This window comes from Hippopotamus amphibius, chromosome 5, assembly GCF_030028045.1.
Source record: "Hippopotamus amphibius kiboko isolate mHipAmp2 chromosome 5, mHipAmp2.hap2, whole genome shotgun sequence".
Taxonomy (NCBI): domain Eukaryota; kingdom Metazoa; phylum Chordata; class Mammalia; order Artiodactyla; family Hippopotamidae; genus Hippopotamus; species Hippopotamus amphibius.
In genome coordinates this window covers 158,819,029-158,841,018 of record NC_080190.1, presented here as the reverse complement: position 1 = coordinate 158,841,018, position 21,990 = coordinate 158,819,029, and the positions used below count along the sequence as shown (strand labels likewise).

The 21,990-nt window shown below is 43.7% G+C and overlaps 1 protein-coding gene across 1 annotated transcript in view; it reads right to left on the bottom strand.

Annotated features, from left to right (window-relative positions):
* The window catches only part of FER1L6 (fer-1 like family member 6), a 118,229-nt gene that overhangs the window by 65,540 nt on the left and 30,699 nt on the right, over positions 1–21,990 (bottom strand). Inside the window, exons 13-18 of the mRNA XM_057737004.1 lie at positions 19,209–19,329; positions 16,918–17,018; positions 13,558–13,648; positions 10,078–10,197; positions 8,371–8,523; positions 1,125–1,302 (exon numbers count right to left, since the gene is read on the bottom strand). Coding sequence (XP_057592987.1) covers positions 1,125–1,302; positions 8,371–8,523; positions 10,078–10,197; positions 13,558–13,648; positions 16,918–17,018; positions 19,209–19,329 — 764 coding nt within the window. The remainder of the gene's footprint in view (positions 1–1,124; positions 1,303–8,370; positions 8,524–10,077; positions 10,198–13,557; positions 13,649–16,917; positions 17,019–19,208; positions 19,330–21,990) is intronic.

Genomic DNA, 21,990 nt, shown 5'->3' with positions numbered 1-21,990 from the left:
GAAGAGTTTGGAGGTAGTTCATTTCATCATTTACTAGCTGTGTGATCTTGGGCAGTTTCTAAATATTTCTGATACACCCCTTCTCCACCTATAAAATGAAGAAATCACCCAAGGTTGGTGTGAGAAATAAATTAAATCTTATGCACAAAGTATACAGCACAATGTTTGGCACATGGTAGGGGACGTGCATTTTTCAAAAAGACAGGGCTGAGCTTTCCTTGCTCTTGTACATTGATATTGGGCATGGAAACCATGAGCTGAACCATTGGATACATATCTCTAGAACTTTGTCTTCTCTAACTATTGAGCCACTTAGATTCCAGTGGCAGTCAAGTTCAATCGATATCAGAGGAGCCTTATGCAACACGGAAAACGTGTATTCGTAGACAGTTCTCCATTGTTTCATGACACTGGCTCGATTCAAAACTCAACTTCAATTGAAGTGAAGGCAAAACTGTGTTCTACCCTATCTGAATTCAGCAGCAAAGATCCTGCAAATTGAAGCAATTTGGAAACAGAAAGCAAAATACAATTGTAAAGCGTTAATACTTAGAATAAAGTTCAAAATTATATGAAAATGTAAACATGAAGGCACGCATAGAAAATATCTACATAGAAGAGAGGATTACATTAACCAAGCTGAATTTCTAAAAGTAGCCAAGTCAGGAACCAAGCTAGAGAAACATGAGTGACCACAAAGATACCAGTTTCTATTGGGTCATTACTAGGAAATGTAAATACTTGCTGTCAAAACTTCGATGCCATGTAAAAGGAACTCTGCTTTAATTCCAAAGGTCTTATGAGCACAAGAACTCACTGGTGTTTCTTTAAAAGACATCTTTTGCTTTAAATGCAAACTCAATCTATATAGTCTGCCGACAAAGAAACTCATATTGCATTCTCTCCATCAACAGAAAAATATAAATGTTTATTCCAGTTGTGTTTAATGACTTCACTTTATTCTTTTTAGATGGGATATTGGAAGATCAGAAAGAAAATTTAGCGACTGTATTAAAAGAGGCAAATAAGTTGATTCTGAAATAATGTGGAAACAACTCACACGCCACCCCTCAGAAGCCCACCAGAGACATCTTACAACCCTCTTTGCCCAGTGGGCATCATACCTTGGTAGAGCAGACTGGCTGGGGGTTGATTGGTGTCAGCCCCTGTGGAGGACATTTCCGCTTCATAGCCTGCTGGTAAGTTGTTCAAAATGGCACTAGAGTGTCTGGTGGAGCCCAGCCACAGGTACACGTCAATTTTCGCTTGCACTGACCAGCCAGCCGGCCGTTTTCCAGGAAGCTGGGGAAAGGTTACAAGGAAGACCACCTCATTACAGGAGCCATTATGGGCCTCACTCTTTGAGAAAGAGGTCCTTCCCTGGGGCTCATATTCAGATGAGACCAATGACCCCCGTGTCCATGATGCGCAATTTTAGAGAAGGATCCAGGTTTGATGGGGCCTGAAGCTTAAGCAGGCCCTGTGCGAAGCACTTCCAAGCCCCAGATCATTTAAACCGAACAGGTAGGTGTGGTTATTGCCCTTGTTTTATAGATGAGAAAACTCAGGCTCAGAGAGGCTACCTAAGTTCCTAAGATCACTTAGATTTCAAGTGATGGAGCCAGGACTCGAACCAGGAGAGATGATACCAGATCTCGACTCTGGACTCTGAATCCCCACAGCCTGCCTCTCCCCACCCTGAGTGGAAACCTCCCTTCCCAGAACTTCCAATTGCCTGGAATTCCAACCACAGCCTCTGCCTCTTTGCTTTGTTCAGCAGAACACAAACACTTCCTCCATAGGTTGGGCCCCTGTGGGCTTGAAGGAAACCTACCTGCTCTACCTCGTCCTTTCTTCCTGCTAGACACCTCTCGTGCCTTCACCCCTTCCTCACGTAGTGTGGTTTTAAATTCCCTTACTACCCTGCTTTCCCTCCTTTGACTGTACTTAGATTTGCAATTATATTTCTGTTTGTTTGAACTTGTATGTTGATGTGTGTACTAGTGTATGTGGGTGGGTGCATGTGTTCTCAACATGTCAAGGACACAACTCAATGCAGGGCGGCTCCTCTATCTCTCCATCACCAGGATTACGGGACCCCTTGCCCCCAAGGAGTCCCCGGCCCCAGGCTCGGCTGCGTGCAGGACTTCTGACAAGGCTTTCATTCCAAAAGCGGCCCCCCTCCAGATTTGGTCGATTCTTCTGGGTGCCTCTTCTCAGTGTTTCTTAGGATTTCCCACCAATACACATTTCTCTTTTCTTCCACAACACTTCTTTTCCATTGAGAATCACAGAATCCCACTAGGAGAGGCTACCACTTGCTCTGACCACTTCCCAGGCACCCGTGGAAAGCCCCAGAACCCCAAATTGTGCCTGGTTGTTCACCTGCCTTCCTGTCTTGCTCTGTGAGTTCCCCAAGCAGACTGTGAGCAGCTCAACTCAGCAACTACTACCAACTGCCACCAGACCTTGCTGAGGGAACAGGACCAGAAGGGCATCGCAAAGACTGAGACACAGTCCTGGGCTTCCCCTCCAAGAGCTCACATCTGGACAAGGAGGCCGACTTGCATTCACTTATTCAAATGAAAAGTCAAGTGTAAGAGAGAAGATGCCACAGGACCAGAGAAGAAGCAGCAGGTATTTCCATCCTTTCTTTAAAACTCACTTATTCCAGTCGGCTTTAATAAAGTACTTTGGAGCTGGACTCGTACAGAAGGCGTCCCAGGAAGAGGGAAGTGCCTGAACAAAGATACAGGGGCAGGAACTAACAGTGGTGATTAGGGCTGAGGTTTAGTGAGTGCTTACTCATTGCCAGGGACAGATTTACTAAGAGCTTTCAGCAAAGAAACAGAATGTTTCAGCTGGAACAGAGAATGACACAGACAAGCCTGCAGAATCCTGCTGAGTGCGTGGAGGAGTTTAAGACTTTATTCTTTAGGGAGTGGGAGGCCATTATTTATTCAGCTTAAAAAAAAACAAAACAAGGTCATTTTGTTCTTAGTGAAGACAACCAGTCTGCAGCTCATAATTTTAAAAATTATAACCGCGACCCTCAGTTCATCACTTCTACAATAATAATAGCTAAAATGTATCGAGCACTTGTTCAATCAAACATTTATTGAGAGCCTAAGGTTATTTTGTTGTAATAAAAGCAATCCCTCTGCCATCTGTATGCATCACAGGACATCAGTTCACAAAGGCAGGAGTTTTATCTGTCATATCACAGTGATGTCTCCAATGCTTAAAAGAGTACTTGGCACCCAGGAAGCACTTGGTAAATATTTGTTGAATTACTTCTTTTTCTAATAATAATATTTTCTCCTTGCTGAGCAGATACATTGCCCCAGGCCCTGCTCTGATGTTCCTCACACAGGACATGCAAGTACATGTTCCTACACACAGAACGTCCTATTGCTTGCATACTATTAACAAGCCATAGGTTATCACTCATTTTCACGATGACCCTAAAGTAAATTCTTTTATTATGTGTATTTTAAAGGGAAGAAATGGGGTTTAGAGAGGTGAAGACAACTGTCCAACATCATAGAGCGAGGGAAAGATAGAGCCAAGACTCAACCCTGCTGTACCTGGCTCCAGAACCCATCCTCTTAGCCTGTGCTCCTCACACACTGATATGTGTATCCGTGCAAGTGCATTGCCTGGCATCTGGTTGAAATGTAAATGCTGATTCAGTAGGTGTTGGGTAGGACTTGAGATTCTGCATTTCTCCCTATTGGTGCTGATCCTGCTGGTCTATAGACTACAGTTTTAAGTATTTGAGTAGCAAGACTCTTAACTTACTATGCTGTGTTGCCCCCAAGCCTTTCCTTCTTAAAGTAAAACACAACTGATGGGAACACACTGTGTAGCACAGGGAACTCTACCTAAAGCACTGTGGTGACCTAAATGGGAGGGAAGTCCAAAAGGGAGGGGATATCTGTATGTGTATGGCTGATTCATTTTGTTGTGCAGTGGAGGCTAACACCGCATCGTGAAGCAATCATACACCAATAAAAATTAATTAAAAAGAAAAGTAAAACAAAAACTCAAAGCATCCTTCATCTCTACTGTTATGAAAACAAACTGTGTGTGTGAATTCATGGTTAGAACCCAAAACTCAGCTAACATCTTGTGAAAATGTTATACAAGGACCATGGCTGCATGCCTAAAGTTTGCGGTGTTTACATCTTTTAAAAAATATACACATTGAATTTGTGTGCAAGACAGTGCAGTCTCTCACTTAGCAATCCAAGCTGGAACTCATGCAAGATCATTGAGCATCTTCCTAGGTGCTCGCAGGAACAACAACCCACGCTTAACTTCACGTCATTTCCAGCCTGGGCTGTGTCTTCCCCACCTCCAGCCTTCCCCATTCTCCTTTCTCTACTGTGCTCCTGAAGCCTGACCCACCAAAGCAATTTCTTTCCTTTTAAGAATAGCATGGCAAGGCAGGGAGGGAAAGAAAAAAAAAAAAAAAAACAGAGAAAAATAATTAAAGAATGCAAAATTGCATCAAAAAACTATGATCATCAATGTGTAAAAATTACACGAGACAGAACGCTAAAGACTTAGCCTGTCCCGTAACCGCATCTCCCTCTGGGGTCCTGATGAAATGTTGGCTGGCTTACCAAGAAGGGAAATCTGGGCCAGTCAGAAAAAGGAGAGAAAGATGGTCATTCACACAAACTGTGTTGAAGCTGGTCCATTGATATTAGTGAGAGAAAGGTGTGTTGGCCTTGAAGAGACTTCACTTTGAGGCAGCACCCGGAAGGATGTCTGCAGCCACCGCTGTCTGCTGCATCCTAGGGAAAGCTGGATGGAAATTTGGAGGCCTGAGAGGAAGAGACTGGACTCAGGACTGTGGAGCAGAAGCCAGGATAGAGGCGGAAACAAGACTGAGAAGGCGCGGACTCAGCCCTAAGAAGTGACTCAAGGAGGAAAAAAAAATGAGATTGGGTACCTCCCTCTGGCAAGTGCATCCAGCTCCTCGCATAGGAAGAGTTTCCTTTCGCTAATGAATGTCCTTTTCTGAGACTGAAGGGGGAGAGCTCTGCGTTTCGGGGTGGTGGGCTGGGCTGAGGTCAGCAAATTCTGTTCCAGCATTTTTAGCAGCATCATGAATATGTTTAAACTAGAGAGAAAGAACGGTCACAGAACAGGGACCCTGATTTGCCGTTCCAGATTTACTATTACCTAGCCATGTGACTTCAGGTCAGGCAGTTTTGTTTTCTTTAGATTAATATTCCGCCAACCTGAGCCCCCTAGGTGTAGTAGTTTCCTGAATTTCATAAATAGCTATTCTGTTGAATAAGGTTGACAAGCGTGGGTTGTAAAAGATATTTCCTGACTGCAGGACTCCGAGTTTTCTACTGCTAAACAGGCACCGTGAAATGCCAAGAGAGGTTGCAATGGCAACCTCCAAATGTGTCTGAACACGGGATGTTTATGGAGCTTTTCAAAGGACCTCTGTTCCATAGAATAAACTTTGGGGTAACTCTGGCCTAGAGATTTGAGAGATTTACATTCTATGCTTTGTCTCACTGTGCTTCCTAATTCCCAGTTAAGAAACCAGAGTGAGTAGCAGGTGTGTGAATACTTTGTCTCCCTGGAGCAGCCCTTGCTTTTTTCAGATTTACCAATTCGGTGAAAAGAAACAGGGCATAAAGGGAGGTGGTGGGAGGGAGTTAAAAGCAGGGATGACAATCAGAACAGGAATGAAGATAGTTTTGCTGAATCGTCTTATCAAGATGTATCATCATGTCAGGACAATTGAATTCAACATTCACAAAGATATCACCCAAAATAATCCCAATGGCGAGAGGAAAATCCAGATAAAGAAGTAAGCTGAGGGCTTCCCTGGTGGCGCAGTGGTTAAGAATCCGCCTGCCAATGCAGGGGACATGGGTTCGAGCCCTGGTCTGGGAAGATATCATATGCCATGGAACTACTGAGCCTGTGAGCCACAACTATTGAGCCCACATGCTGCAACTACTGAAGCCTAGAGTCCATGTTCCGCAGCAAGAGAAGCCACCGCAATGAGAAGCCTGCGCATCGCAACGAAGAGTAGCCCCCACTCTCTGCAACTAGAGAAAGCCAGCCAGCACAGCAACAAAGACCCAACACAGCCAATAAATAAATAATAAGTTTATTAAAAAAAAAAAAAGAAGTAAGCCAAGGCCACAGGGTAAAGGTCCTAAACTCCCAGTGATGTCTATTCTCTGGCTTTAGTTGACAGTTGTTCTTTGTTCTAATTTTAAATAATGCCAGGATACATCAAAATATTTAGGAAGGAATAACTTTACACTGGTTTTCTCATATTTTTAGCACGGGCTTTCAGAAATGATTTGCTATTTTTAAGACAAATGTATCTTGTGACCCCAGAATTCCTTAGATGGAGAAAGTTGAAGAAATATTTGTGGTGAATAACTAGGGTGAATTTTTCTTTTTTCAGTTTTACAGGGGTGGGTTTAAAAATCCTTTTACACACATGACAGAAAGTAACATAAGAGCCACAAACATCTCCGTGGAAATGTCCCCTAGCTGTTGGGTTCTCATTTGCTCGAATGCCAACATTTCCTGTGCGTTGACTCTGGGGGAGGTACACTGTGCTCTTTTACATGCAGTTATCCACTAGCTCCCAACATCAGCCCCATCTGAAGGATGAAGAATAGGAGACAGAGATGTTAAGTAACTGTCCCCAAATCATACAGCTCCTAATATTAACCCTGGAATTCTCTAAGAGGTAAAACTGTATTCCCCTCAAATGCACATGTTGAAGTCCCAACCTCCAGTACCTTAGACCATGACCTTATTTGGAAATAGGGTCACTATAGAGTTAAATGAGGTCAATCTGCAATAGGGTTCCTATAAAAAAGGACATCAGGGGAAAAAAGACACACACACAGGGAGAACATGATACCAAGATTGGAGTTATGCTCCCACAAGCCGAGGAACTACCAGAAGCTAGAAGAGATGCTTCCCTAGCAGCTTCAGAGGGAGCACGGCCCTGCCAATCCCTTCACGTCAGCTTTCCAGCCTTCAGAACTGGGAGGTGATAAACTTCTGCCGTTTGAGCCATGTAGTGGCACTTTGTTACAACAACCCTAGTAAACTAATACAAATGCCAACCCAGATTCACCTTATTCAAAGCCAAGGTATGAAACCATTACCCCACACTGCCTCTTCTGCAACACTTAACCATCACATGGACAGTAGACTTTAGCAATTGGATGCGCTTAGAGGCTATCTTATCTAGCTGCCCACGGCCATATTCATATCAAGGGGGCAAAGAACACACTGTAGACCTCTATTTAGGGAATTATTTCCCTGTAATAGCTATCATGGGGCCCAGTTCTAGCCTCTGGAAACACACACACACATGCGCACACACACACACACACACACACACACACACACACACAATCAACCCACCATCCATGTGGAAGCCCTGCAAACACTTAAAATCTCTATCATGCTGTCAAATCTCTCTTCTCAGTTAAACATTATCTCCTCACCTATTCTTCATATGGCGTAGTTTTGAGCCTTCTCATCCCCCTTCTAAAGCAGTAGAAGGATAATTACGTTGTATCAAACAATCAGAACTCACATTGGCAGGACAGCCCACTGTGAGTTGGGAAAATTAATCAGTCAAATCACACGCTCTTGCTGTCAGTCATTGGTGAGTGTTAAGCTCTTGGACCAGCCTTTCTCCGTGTTTGCTCAAGTCCACTTCTGGGATAGAAATGTCTTTGTAGTAGGGGTAAAGTAACCAGGGTCTCCAGGAAAGTCTCACGTCTTCATGTAAAGACAGTAGACTCTATCCAGAGATTGTGCCTATGACCCTGTGCTCGTGAACGGTGCAGGGACTCAAGATGAAAGACTCATATTTTTATAGCGTAAAGCCACCAGGAGTCCTAAACTAGCAGTTCTGTGGAATAGCAACCTCTCCTCTTGTAATTTTCTTTGAAGTCTATTTCTAAAATATAGATAAACTCGTGTGAAATGATGCCATAGATAAATTACTCAAGAGAAAAGGTAGAGAGGAAACTAATAGAAAAATGTTCATTCTTCTTAATAATCAAAAAAGTAAAAATTAAAATAACCTTAAGGTACATCCACTAGGTTGAAAAAAAAAAAACAAACAAAACCTTACACATGTCTGGTGGCACAGTAATTGGAAAACTGGAAAATATTCAGCCCCAGGATGGTCCACTAAAACACAACTTGAATCAAGAAGGGGCAAGGTGTCCTAGTTGTCCTCAGACCTTCGAAAGTCTTAGGGTCGAGTCAGAGATCTGGACACACACTAGGACACACACCCAGCAAAAACAGAGATTTCCCACCTTTGAGTCAAAAATGGTCCAGACTTACTTTGAGGAAATGAGTTTTGATCTTCCCGCAGTGCTGACCCATCTGCTCGGTGACGGGGGAATAGAGCAGGTCCTTGGCGGCGACGCGGGCATACGCCACCCTCTTGTTGTTGCTCAGCATCCAGATGAAGACATCGGGGATGGTGTGCTGTGGCTGCGGGGGCGCAGGGGGTGGATTTGACAGGTGAGTGTTTCAGGGAACAGCCCCCCTTCTACACAAGTTCTGAGACTTAAACCGTCTGGGTACTGCAACACCTGTACAACCGAGCAAGTGAAGTGTGGCTTCTTTGAGAAAGTCTCAGGTCACGGAAACCCCACATGCCAAATCGCTTCTCATGCTTTGACAATACGCAAGTCGGACCCATGACTTGGCATCTTTGGTGGCCTACTTTTCTCCATCTGCAGAACAAATGTTTTCTACACCTTCCCATGAATTTTTTCTTTGCAATCTTGTAATCATGATTTAGCGTCACACACTGGAGCTCCTAAGAGCCAGGTAACATTTCCAGAACATTCAAATGAAAAAACGAAAATAAAAATCCACGTACGTCTTTGGATGTCTTTCCATCTGCTCTTAGGGAAGGAAAAACAATTTTACAAGGGACTTTATACCTAAAATATGATTGCTAAGTATTTTCACTCCATTTTAGGTGGTTATTCAGGAGAAACTGCACTTAACTGCACAGAAAATTAGACTTTAAACTTGAGCTAATCAAGATAAGAATTGCAGAATTCCCTGCCAAAAGGCCCATTATGTTGTGTTTGAAATGCACATTTCTGAGCCCATATATTGTCATAAACTAGGCTTTGACATTCTCGGACTGGAAGAAGATGCTCTTTCTAACCCCATAACCCTCTAGTGTAATTGGTACCCTAAGAAGGCATCTCTTCTCCAGTGACGTGGAAACAGAGTCATCCGTGTGGAGGTTTTCCAGCCATAAGGTCAGTCAGTCACAGACCTGGCTTAAACCTTCTGGGTGCTTATTCAAATTCCTGCATTCCAAAGTGACTGTCTCAGGGCTTGTTATGCCTCCAGGGAATGACTGATTTGCAACAAGAAAAAAGACTTTCGAGAACTACAGAAGCAGTAAATCTGTACCTCTCCCTGAAAGCTTCCCTCACAAAACCTGGTATTTTTTTGTTTGTTTGCTTCTTGGCTGTGCCACACAGCACACAAAACTTACCCGCCCAGGGATCAAACTCATGTCCCCCTGCCTTGGAAGCGTGGAGTCTTAACCACTGGACCACCGGGAAGTCCGAAACCCGATATTTAACAGAAGCAAATACAAGGACTTTTTTTTAGGCCGTTCAATAGCTACCGGAAGATATTGTTTACAACTAACTTTAAAATGAGAAGCTGTTTTAACTTTTACTGGACATGAGTTTCAATTCTCTTATGGTTAAAAACCTATCAAAGGTCCTGTGCTTATTTTGACGTTCCTTGAGCCTGTTAAGGAGTGGGTTTTTTTTTTTGAGTGTGCCTTTTATTTCTTCTGAATACTCAGCCTTCATAAAAAAATCGATGAAGCTGTACATGTTTGTCTTAATTTAAAATCTCCTCTCTCACCCTTCAAATAAAACAGTGCCTGCTCAGCAGGGCTTGAGAGAGGATGCTGCTCCGTCTTTGATTCTTATCAAACATTCAGATCCCACTGGGAAGACATTCGGTCTAATCTTCCAAATGAGCTCTGCCTGTGCCGTTGATTACCTCATCCACCAGAAAGCGGATTTTTTCCGCAAAGGTGTAGGCTGCCTGGATCATTTCATCAAGAGAGAAATTTTTCTTCTGCTGCTGAGTGAGCTCCTTGGCCTCGTTGGCTATGGCCTCCTAAAACAAAACAAGAGATCTTTCTAGAAATCTGGTTAAGGAGCACAGTCCTGTTGCTGGAGAGTCCTGAAAAGTGCTTGTAATCTCCACACTGAGCCACTCACGAGGGCTGTTTCAGGCTCTGCTACCAGGCACGCTGACCATTAACAGAAATTGGTAGGACTATGGGGACCGTGACTATTATCTCACCTTCATTTGATGGATGAGAAGCTGAGGCTCAGGGAAGCCAGAGGCTTGTCGAGGTCCCATGACTCTTTAGTCAAGAACTGAATCTAGGCTTCCTGATACTGACAACAAGGACAGTAGCAATAGCAGCTAAAATGGATCGAGCTTGGACCCTGCTGCCGGCAACGTTCTAGCTGCTGTGTGGACCCTTAGTATTCCTCACAGCGACCTTACGGGGTAGGGACTAATTGCCATTTTCCACCAGGGGAAACAGTCATGCAGCCACCAAGAGGCAGAGCTGGACTTGACCCCCTGCTGAGTCCAAGGCCATGTCCTTCATCACTGCTCTCACCACCTCCTCCTGGAGGCACGATAGATGCTTCCAGACCAAGTTGGCATCATTGGAGAGATGCACCGGGGAGCTCAGTGTGCGTGCTTGGAACGTCCAAAAGTGTTTATTTTGATTCATTCATTCAGCCCGCATTTACGTGCTTAGGAGAAAATCCGAACACTTTACAGTGACTTCTAAGGCCCCGTGTGAGTGGGTCGTGCCCACTCTCTGCTTCTTCTAGGAGTGCTCCCCTCACTGGGCCCCGGGCACACTGGTCCTCAGGAGGTCCTAAAGCACGCCCAGCTCCGTCCATCCTCAAGCCTGGGATGCTTAAGGTTCCTCTTGCTCAAATGTTCTTCCCAGACTCTGCACGGCTGCCTTCTCCTCAGGCCTCCACGGCCACGTCACCACCGTCACACATTCTCCCACATTTCCCAGTCACCATGGGCTTTAAAATGCCCTTCATAATCATAACCTGTAATCATTTTTATTTATTTATTGTTATCTATCTTCCAGCTTCATGCAAATGTTAACTTTGTAAGGACAGGGACCCCCCACTCCACCCCCACCTGGGTCTTGTTTTCACCTTGAATTCTCAGTGTCTGGTGGAGCTCCTGGCACATAGCAGGTGTTACATAAACGTTTGTAGAATGAATAGACCAGTCAATAAATTCCTCAAGGACAAGCACCAAGTACTTATAGCCTTGTGTTCCCAGCACCCAGCACAGGGCCTGGCACTTAGGAAGCCCTCCGATTAAAGGACCTGAATCCCTGCTATGGACCAGGTGCTATCCTAGGAGTCAAGGCCTAGGACAAGAGGAGGCCATGAGCTTCCTTCCCCTGAGACTCTGACAGTTGGTGAGGTGAAAGCGATATATGCAAATAACTAACATGTGTAAAGCCTCGTGGGACCAGAGAGGCCAAAGCCAGGTTTTATGGACAATATGATATTTGAACTTAGTCTTAAAAAATGCACTGAATTCATCCAATGATAAGAAGAAAAAGGACAGTCCAGTTGGAGGGAACAACTACATACGAAGGCACATAAAATCGTTGAGGGTTCAAAATTGTTGATGTGTAGATATATGGGAAGAGCGTGATGGAAGATAAGGCTGGGTGGCTAGACTGGGCCCAGATGGTGAACAGCCCTGCATATCATGCACAAAGGAATCTGGGCTTTATCTGTTTTTTTTTTTTAAGATTTTTTTTTGGGATGTGAACCATTTTTAAAGTCTTTATTGAATTTGTTACAATATTGCTTCTGTTTAATGTTTTTTGGTTTTTTGGCCATGAGGCATGTGGGACCCCAGCTCCCCAAGAAGAGATCAAACCCATACCCCCTGCATTAGAAGGCTAAGTCTCAACCACTGGACTGCCAGGGAAGCCCCTGACCTTTATCTTATAAACAATTGGGAGATTCCAGTGATTTTTTTTTTTAATCAAGAGTGACCTAAGCAGATTTGTGTTTTGGAGACCATTCTGGCTTTGGCATGGAAGATGGTCTGGAGGAAGATGACTGCAATAGCCCAGGCCAGAGATGCTAAAGCACTTGGGTTAAGCAGTGGTTCTGGGGATAAAGAATGGAGTAAGTGCCAGAGACTCTAAGGGCCAGGAACTCAACCTGGCCTGGGGTCAAACTGACCGTTTAAGATGAGGTATAGGATTCAAAGTTGATTTTCAGGCTTCTGATTGGAACAGCAAATGAGGCTGGTGGTGCCAGTACAAGATGGGGAACAAGCTTAGGTGGCAAGATGATGGGCTGAGTGGCATACATTGTGTTGGACGTGCTGATAAATTGCACATCAAGCAAGAAGTTGATATGTCCACCAAGAGGCTGGAAACACAGGCCTGGAGATGCAGAGGGAGAGCTGGGCCACTACAAAGTACTGAAATCTTGGGCTTGTTCAGGGCAAGGACTGTTGGATACAGAAAACAAGGGAGCTCTGTGGGCTATCTGTAGAAGATGGGTATTGCAGAGACAGGGAGGGCAGTCAGAGGTGGGAGGAGGAAATGGAGTAGGAAAAAGACCTTACAGTGAGAATCTGGCCTCCCTTGGAGTAGAGGAGAACACACACCTTCATTTATTGTTCTGCAAAGAAGGGTGAGCCAAGTGTTCAGAGACTTGGGGATTAGTCTTTCAAGTACGATTAACTAGCTGTGACCTTTAAAAAAAATCATTTAAAAAATTATTTAATCTCTCTGGGCCCCATTCACATCTTTAAAATATCCCTGACCAAACACTGAGTAACTTTATTTTGCAGAATTATCATGGCCTCACACAAGACGCCCCTTGGTGCCATTGGTGGAACTGAAATTTCAAGCAGAGATAATCAGGGTCTGATCTGGTCTGGCGTTTTCCAGTCGTCACTCATTCAACAGGGGCCAAGCATCTCTGAGGCACCCAGCAGTGTACAGGGTCTCCAGGACACAGAGAGGTATCAGCCACTGCCCTGCCCTCAGGTAGCGCTCACAGCTTTTCACACAATTCATAATGGGAGGACACCAAGGAGAGGGAGTTTAGTTATTTCTCTTTGTCTCTCAGCTTAGGAGGCAGAAGGTTAAGTGAAAGAGTCTACAGACTTTGACAAAATACAAATGTCAAGAAAATGAACACGTCCTACATCAGAATAGAATACAGGGCTGGCAGGCTTCTCGCTCATTCTTGTAAACATTCAATAAATGCTAGCTCCTCTCCAACTCACTCATCTATGTACTCCCTTCCCACTCATTCCTCTACATCACACAAATGTATAACCTTTAGAGCCTTATCCTCATGTGGTCTATGACCTATGCTTCACCCATGAGGTTTATTTTTAAAGCACATTTTAAAAGTGCTTTCTAAGTATAAATAGATTTTCACATACCAGCTCCTGCCAACAGAGCGTAAGTCGTTTCTTATCTAAATTGGTTTGGTTCAACATCTTGGGCTTCTTTTCTGCTTCAGAGATAAAGGCACTATAAGAGAAGAATAACAATTTTGAAACCTACTTAGTGAAAATTCATTTCTATAGTTCCAGTGATTTGCAAGTGTACTTTCTGCAATACAACGGGAAAGTTGATGAAGCCATGAAAATGAGATTTTTCATTTAGGATTAAGTAATGGTGCACTAACGTTTCTAAGAGACAAAACGAGAATGGGAAACGGTGCTCAGGCCCCACATTAGTTTGAGGGATGTTTGTTTTTCCACTTTCTTTCAGTACACACCTATTGTGATTGCTTCCCAAGTTCATAACAGCAAACACAAAATGATGCAGTTTTCCTTTATCTTGCAAATTTAACACACATGAAAAGTTTTCCGAAAAGTTGTATGTAAAGCAAATATTTTAGACTGAAAACTGGGCTATATCTTCACATTTTTTAAACCAAAGGACTGAGTAGTAACATATTGAGGATGAAGTTAAAAATGTGTTCACTAGAAAAATGGTAAAAGTTATGAATGCAATTGAAGAAGAAATAGAAATGGCTTTAAACTTGGGGAAATAAGATATTGCCCTCATCAGCAATAATTTAAATGCAAATTAAAATCGATACCATTTTCATTTACTAAAAACCGGATAATATTCAAGGTTGATAATATTCAAGGGGAAATAGTCACTCTCTCTATTATGATAGGAGATTGTTAATTATTACAATGTTTAAGAGGTTATTTGACAGCACCTATCAAAATTTAAATGTCCATATAATTTGATCTAAAAATTACACTAGAATTCTATCTTTCAAAAATAACTGAGAATTCTTGCAAAAATATGTTAACATAGTAATATTTATTCTAGCATTGTTTATAGTAAAAAAAAAATAACTCAGAACAACTTAAATACAAGGGACTAGTTAATTACTACATGATACAGGTCGTGTGATGGAACACCGGGGATGATTGTGAGGTACTACTGTAGAAAGACGCCAGGGATACATTGCTGAGTGAAAAAGCAACCTGCTGAACAAAGTGTGTGATATTTATGAAGAAATAGAGTGTTTTTATGATTGTGTGTGTTTGCAAATGCACAGGAAAAAAATCCAGGAAGACAAATCAAACTCTTCTCTCCGAGAGGGATTGGAGAGAGAGTTGAGAACACTTTTAGTTACACCTTGCATTTTGTTGTTGTTGTAAGATGAGCATGTAGTACTTCTGGGATGAAAAGAATCAACTACAAAAGAACAAAAGGGAGGTCTAAGATGCCATACCTCCCAGGAAGGGGTCCCACACCAGAGCTCTGCCTGCTGGCAATTGGAAGCTTCAATCAGAAATTCTCTTTGGGCACACGAGTCATTCCATTTTCTCTTCGTTTTTAAAAAGAATAAAAAGGATTCTGTTTTGAGGAGGGACCTGTTGCCACATGCCTACCCTTCCTAGAGGCAGGGGAATCCATTCCACCCCCAGGATGGATCAGCTCCAGGAAACATGATGGATGCGTCCAATCCCTCGCCCTTCCTCACAGGGGGAGAAATAACTTGTTTCCCCGTCAGAACGGGGGTAGATGACTTTGGCACATAAGTCTGTTCATTCCTCATCTTTCAGACCCACGCTGCTGCTGACTGTGGGCAGCTTCCTCACTCCCACATGGCAGGTGGTCTGTCCCTTTGTGGGGAGGGGGGAGAAGCCCCGAAGTCCGGCCGCTCAACCTCAAACAGGTGGGGGGACCACGAAGTCTCCTGGACCTCGGGTCCAAAGTGCTTTCTCAAATCCAGGTTTACCAAATATAAAACGAACATCTGATCTCTGTTTGACCCTCATGAATATCTTTTCAGTTGGTTTTAAACTTGAAGAATGATTATGAAAGGGGAATGATTATACCCCAAGTAACCCCCACTAGAGAAAAGTTATTGAGCTACAAAGGGAATTGCAGGTGGCACTTAGCTCACAGCAGGAGTAGCACTGCTATATATTGCTTCTATATGAAAAACAGAAGAGAAATAAAGATAGAAAAACTACATATTTATTTCTTTGCTTCCTTTTTTTTTTTTTAAGTAAAAATGCTTGAGTAGTTGAGAGATTAGGAAAGACAAAACTTACAGAGCAGAATACGAGAATTAAGCTACCTGCTGTCTATTAGTTTTTTCTTTCCATCAAATGAATAGCCACTCCTTTTCCATTAATTCTATTATGACAAACTCTAATTGTTGCTCAAGTCTTGACCTAGTTCATTTCAAGAGTTACTCCAAGTTGTTTCCTATGGGGAAGGCAGCCTCTAAACAGCCCCAATGATCCCCACCTCCTGCTCTTCTTGGCATTGTGCAATTCCTCCCCTTTGAATGTGCACTGGTCCTAGTGACTTGCTTCTAACAGAGTACACCAAGACTGATGGGTCACGTCCAAGATTAGGTTATGAAACAGCGTGACGTCCATCTTCCTGGCATGTCCTCTCTGACTCTTCTTTCTTGCTCACTCTGATGCAGTCAGCTGCCATGTGTGAGAGGTAGCTAGGAGAGGCTCACGGGGCGAGGAATTGAGAATGGCCTCCAAATAACAGCTAGCAGTGAACTGAAGTCCTCAATCATCCTCAACCCAACAGTTCATGAAGCACTGACTTCTGAAAAAGACCACATGAGTGATCTTGGAAGTGAGTCCTTCCCAGTTGAGCCCTGAGATAACTGTAGCCTTGGTCATGCCTTGATTGCTGTCTGGGAGAGGTTCAGTGCAAAGAATCCAGCTAAGCCACACTGCATTCATGACCCAAGAAACTGTGAAATAATAAATATGTGTAAGCCACTAAATTTGAGGGTTATTTTTTACTCAGTAATAGGTAACTAATATATCCTATTTTTTTCATCTTTTATTATATTGTCTACCTCCTGGAATGAGTCATTAATTGGTGCCTATTAATGTGGTGTATAAAAAATTTTATTAAATAGCATTTGATTTAACTTATTGATGTAATTGCCAAATAGTTGTTGAGTAACTACCAAATGCAGAGAACCATGCTGGACACTAACATTGCTAGCATTTTTCTTGTTTCATAAAGAGTCTCTGCAGTGTTTCTTTTTTTCTCTTTTCATTTTGTTTTTGTTTTTCCCCTTTGCTTTATGTTTTAGTTAAATGTCAGGGAGCAGGTGTTAAGAAGCAGTAGTGAGCCCACAGTTGCTGCTAAATTACGGAACAAAATTAAGATGGATATACCACTATTCAATGCCCATCTGAATGCATGTAAAATTGACTTTTCTAATGTAATTAAAAGCTGATTTTGTATCAGCTGAGCTCCCCAGATGCCAGCTGTCTCTCCAGTACCTGCTTTGACTGATGAAGTCGCTGAGCAGTGTCTTCATTTTCTCTTCTGGGGCTTCCTCTGAAATCTTAATCAGTTCTTTAACTTCCTCTATACCTTCTTCCTGAAAACAAACCACAGAGGTGGGGGGATGAGAGGTGGGAATGAGACACCATAGAGGAGACACTGATTCTAACATCCACAGAAATAATACTGAGCTAATATTTTGTTTTGAAAATGAAGAAACATATCACTTATTTTTTGTGTGTGTGTATCTGAACTGGGAGACACTACTGCATTCGAACTTTGAAACTTCCTTTCCTTAACTGGAATTGGTCCAGATTCAAGTCTTCTCCTGCATTGTTCAAACTTATTGTTTCTGTCCCAGATTTATTCCTGAACTGAGTTCCATTTATTTAGAATCTACTTTGTGGGGGAAATCTAATGTCTTGGGAAATACCTAAGAAATTATTAGATAGAATTATCAAAAACTTCAAAAGCAATGTTCATGCCAGTTTGTTATATAGGAGTGTAACCACACTGAATAATCCCTGAAACTAAAGGACTATCAATTCTTCTGATTATGGGTTTTTTTTGTTCCTGGGAGGGTGGGGGTTGAGGGAAAAGAGGACAGCTGGTATATGACAATGGCTCTATGCTTGCGTACTTAATCACTGTACTTTTTCTTTGGGTCCTAAATTCTAGGGTTCCATTCCACGGCTGGAGGAAACTGGTACCCAAGGGGCAATATACATGTCACCACTGCTTTGCCAGAATTTATAAAAACTACATCCTCCATCACATGCTTGGGGACATATATTTCCCACAAAGTTGTGGAGTGGTTAAAGATTTAGGGTTGAGAATCAGACTACCTATGATGTTCAAATCTAGGCTTTACCAGATGACCTAACCCGCTTCTGCCCAGTTTCCTCATCTGTAAACCAGGTAACATGGTACCCACCTATGGCCCCATAGGGAAGTGTGAACTTCTTCAAACAGTGCTTGGTGCTTAGTAAACATTCAGTCAGGTTAGCCATGATAGGCCAAGCACAGCAGGGATCCTGGCTCTGAGAAAGGAATTAGGAACGAGTGCTCAAGGTTACTATGGCCTCTAGGGAAAAAAATTCTGACTTGTTTGGTCAAGGCTTTTAGAAACAAACTATTTTGTCTGCAGGAGAAGCAAGACCAGCCATATAAAGCGAGGGTATGGCCTCCCCCGGGAGCCCTTCCAGTGCTTCCAAACCTGGCCTCCAGGAGCCCTTCCTGACCCTACCTTCATGTTGCCTGGAATCCCCATGGCCAGAGGCAATACTGTCTTTTACACAATTAGAGACTGGGTTATAAAGCACACGGGAGACAGAAATGTGTGTTTTCCTTAACGTGGGTTTTCACGGAATGAGAGGGATGAAACCAGGGTTATCTGGTGAGGCACGGTGTGGCAGTGGGAGTGGGAGTCGGGGGACAGACAGGAGAGGACATTGCCCATGAGATGTGTGGACTGGAAAGAGAAATGTGAAAGGAAACAAAAAGGAATCGCAAAGGGAAGCTTTGCGATACCAAAGAAGAAGTGTTCCCAGATTTTCTTTCCTCCCTGGGGCTTGGGTGGGACAGCCCAGCATTTATCGCCTACAGGCGCTGTTTTAAACACTGTTCACACATTCAATTCCTCAAATAATTCTGAAGGAAAAGAACAGGATATAGTGAGAGAGGGTAAGAGGGAGGGAGTCAGAAGGCTTCTCTGAGGAAGTGCTTGAAACGGAGCCCTGGAGGTTGACTGGGCTTCACAGGAGAACTAGGAAGGGGAAAGGCAGCCCACGCAGAGGGGAGAGCGTGGAGGGGGCTGGGAGGCAGAAAGGAGCTTGGTTTCTTTGAGACACTTGAAAGGAGATCGGGGAGCTTGGGGTAAAGGCACCTGAGAGATAGGACTAGAGAGGTGGCAGGGCTTGAACTTGGAAGGAATAGTCCACCAAGTTAACGACGGGATTTTATATTAGTGGAAGCTAAGATCGATCAATTTTGTGAGACTGTTGTCCATCCCCGGCCCTTTGGAGATTGGGAAAATGGCCTTAGGTCCTATAACAGAAGCAGAGCAGAGATTTAAATTTAGATAGTTTGATTTAAAGTCAAGGGATTTTGCAAACTGTATTCTCATTGCCCGGGGTCCACGTGGTAGGAGCCATGTGTCCTCCCAATGCAGCAGCCTCAATTCATTTGTATTTAAACTGAGGTCAAGATCCTCTACTGGGTGGGAAAGAAATCCCCTTTACCTCCAGCTTCCCAATATTCAAATCCATCCCCCATCAGAGTCACCTACCAGGAGGTCCGCCATTTTCTCCAGCATGTTGGACCAATGCAGCCTAAACGTCTGGTCTCCCCAAGAACTGATGAAATAGACACAGGGCTTCTTGGCCTCAAACGGCAAGTAGTTATAATTCCTGGGAAGACACGTTAGGTCTGGAAGTTAGTTGGCAATCAGTGTTTTTCAGACAATCCCAGTCACCTGTTCACGTTTGTATGTTCTGGGTGGGTTGGGGGAAGGGTGGTGACAAAATAGTCAGACTATGGATTCCATCCTTAGCCTTTACTTGGGGATCCATGAACAATAAGCAATGAACAGTTACATGGCTACAGTGGAGAAACAGTAACAGTTACCACCCTCTGACCCAGGCAAAACTTAGAAATGATCACCAGAGGGCAGGATTTAGCAGGCAAGCCCTCTTCAAGGAGAAATTCTTTTTCTAATTGAGAGAAGAGAGAAGGGAGAAAAACTAACATATTTTTCCTTTTAATGTGTATATGCTAGGCCTTGACTGGGTAAGGATCAATTGAGATAACAGATGAGACTGTATTTTATAAACTGAAATCACTAGAGAAATGTAAGAGGGTAATAATATTAATGAAGGTGAAGTCATATACTTCAAACTAAACTTCAGCATTCCATGGCTTGCTGTCCATCCATCCATCCATCCATCCATCCATCCAGTATTCATTGTTGCGGGGCATTGGTGCCAATACTGTAGGTGACCCACTTGATTAAGAAGGGACAACAGGGATGGCAAAGTTGCTGGAAGGGGAGATGTGCAACCAAAGAGAATGCCTGATGGTGATGCCTGGATATGCTTAAATGATGTTGAGAAAAAGACAGTTAAGAGGATGAGACCAAAGACAGAAAAGAAGGAACCAACTGGTTGAATTTGGTTCCCAAGGAGGAAAGAGATGGATGTGAAAGCAGGTAAGATGGGAGAGGTGTAGCAAAAAGTTGAGGTTCCCTGGGACTTCCCTGGTGGTCCAGTGGTAAAGAATCTGCCTCCCAATGCAGGGGACACAGGTTCGATCCCTGGTCAGGGAACTAAGATCCCACATGCTGCAGAGCAACTAAGCCTGTGTGTGCCACAACTACTGAGCTCGTGCACCTCAACTAGCAAGCCCGTGTGCTGCAAACTACAGAGCCTACGTGCTCTGGAGCCTGCGTGTCACAACTAAAGAGAGAAAACCCACGCACCCAAACTAGAGAGAAGCCTGCGTGCTGCAACAAAAGATCCCTCATGCCTCAACAAAGACCCTACGTGCCCAACCAAAACCCGACACAGCCAAAATAAATAATAAATAACTTTCTAAAAATAAATAAAATAAATTTTTTTTTAAATAAAATTTTTTTAAGTTGACGTTCCCTGCCTAATGACAGCTATATTCTTAACTAAGTTTGCCCCCAGCCCCCTGTAATTTTCCCCACAAACCCCTGGGTCTATGTGAAGAGAAATGTGGAGGGCAGGCCAGAACACATCTCTTGTGATGGGCATGGTTGGACAGGCAGCCCTAATAAATGTGGATGGTGTTTGGAGTCACTGTGCTTGTAGAGGTTGGGGTGGGGCGGTGAGGTGAAAAAGAACTTTGTTTCCATTCCGGAAAGCTACAGAGAGCTTCAGCCTGAAAGAATGCATGGTTGTTCTTTTTAGCTCTCCAACCCACATTTCTTCCAGAGGCCATAAAATTAGCAAAGGTGCCCCATGGTCTGTTCTGCAGAAAATAAACCAGCTGGCGTCCATTCGGAAGAGAAGCCGAATAATTTCTTGGCAGAAACTGAAGTTATTATTACAACAGGAGAATAAAATAAAAATTAAAAATAAAGAAGGTCAGAAACTGCTCTTTCCTCTATCTTGTTAAAAATTATGGCACCGAGAATCCTGTGAGTGAGTAAATTCCCACTCAATGCTGTACTTCATTCCAAGGTTTCTTTGGTTTGGATGATGTTGTGCTACTGATGTTCAGAGCCTCTGTGTCTTTGGTGTCCAGGGTCCTCCGGGTCTTACTGGGTCTGCGTGGTCCAGAATGTGGTGGTTTCTCAGCCAAATGTCAGTGCAGATGGAGGACAGCAGATGGGAGGGCACCACGTTGCCAGTGGGAAGAGAAGCCTGCCAGTTTGAACGGCTGCCCTGAGGCACGACCAGCCTTGTGACTTTGGGCAAGGGTAGGCCTGAAACCCTGAGAATTAAATGATGACCTGACTCTGGATGTCTTGTGCTCCAATCTCATTCTTGAGCTCCAGCCCCATATGCGAGTTGTATGTGAATGCATGTGCTTGGTAAAACTGGAAAGCCCAGAACAAACACAGGGTGTTGTTTTAAGTGTCCTGCTAGATTGCCCCTTACTTACAAGGTGGTATTTCAATGGAGGCAACAGACAAATTGTGCGTGTGTGTGGATGCTGGGTGCACATACGTGCACGTGTGTGTGTAGGGGTCTAGTATAGAATCTTCCAATCAGAGGCTGCCACCCTGGCTTGCCACTAAGTGGACAGAGCCTCAATATAGTGACAGGACTATAAAGCCTCCAGACACCAGCGTGACTTATTTTGGTCTCTTCGAGCCAGCCGGTCAGTACTCTGGTGAGGTCCATCGGAGAGTTCCTCTCAAACCCTTCCCACACTACCTCCTCTGACATCCCCCGCAACAGCCAACAATGGGCTAGTCTAACGAGGTGGGGCTGTTTTCACTGCCTGATCCTGGTGAAAGGGTGGAAAGTACCACTGAGCATCTCAGAAAAGCCTCCCGGAGCTGCAGATCCTGTTCATTGATGTCCTCAGGTTTGACCATGGAC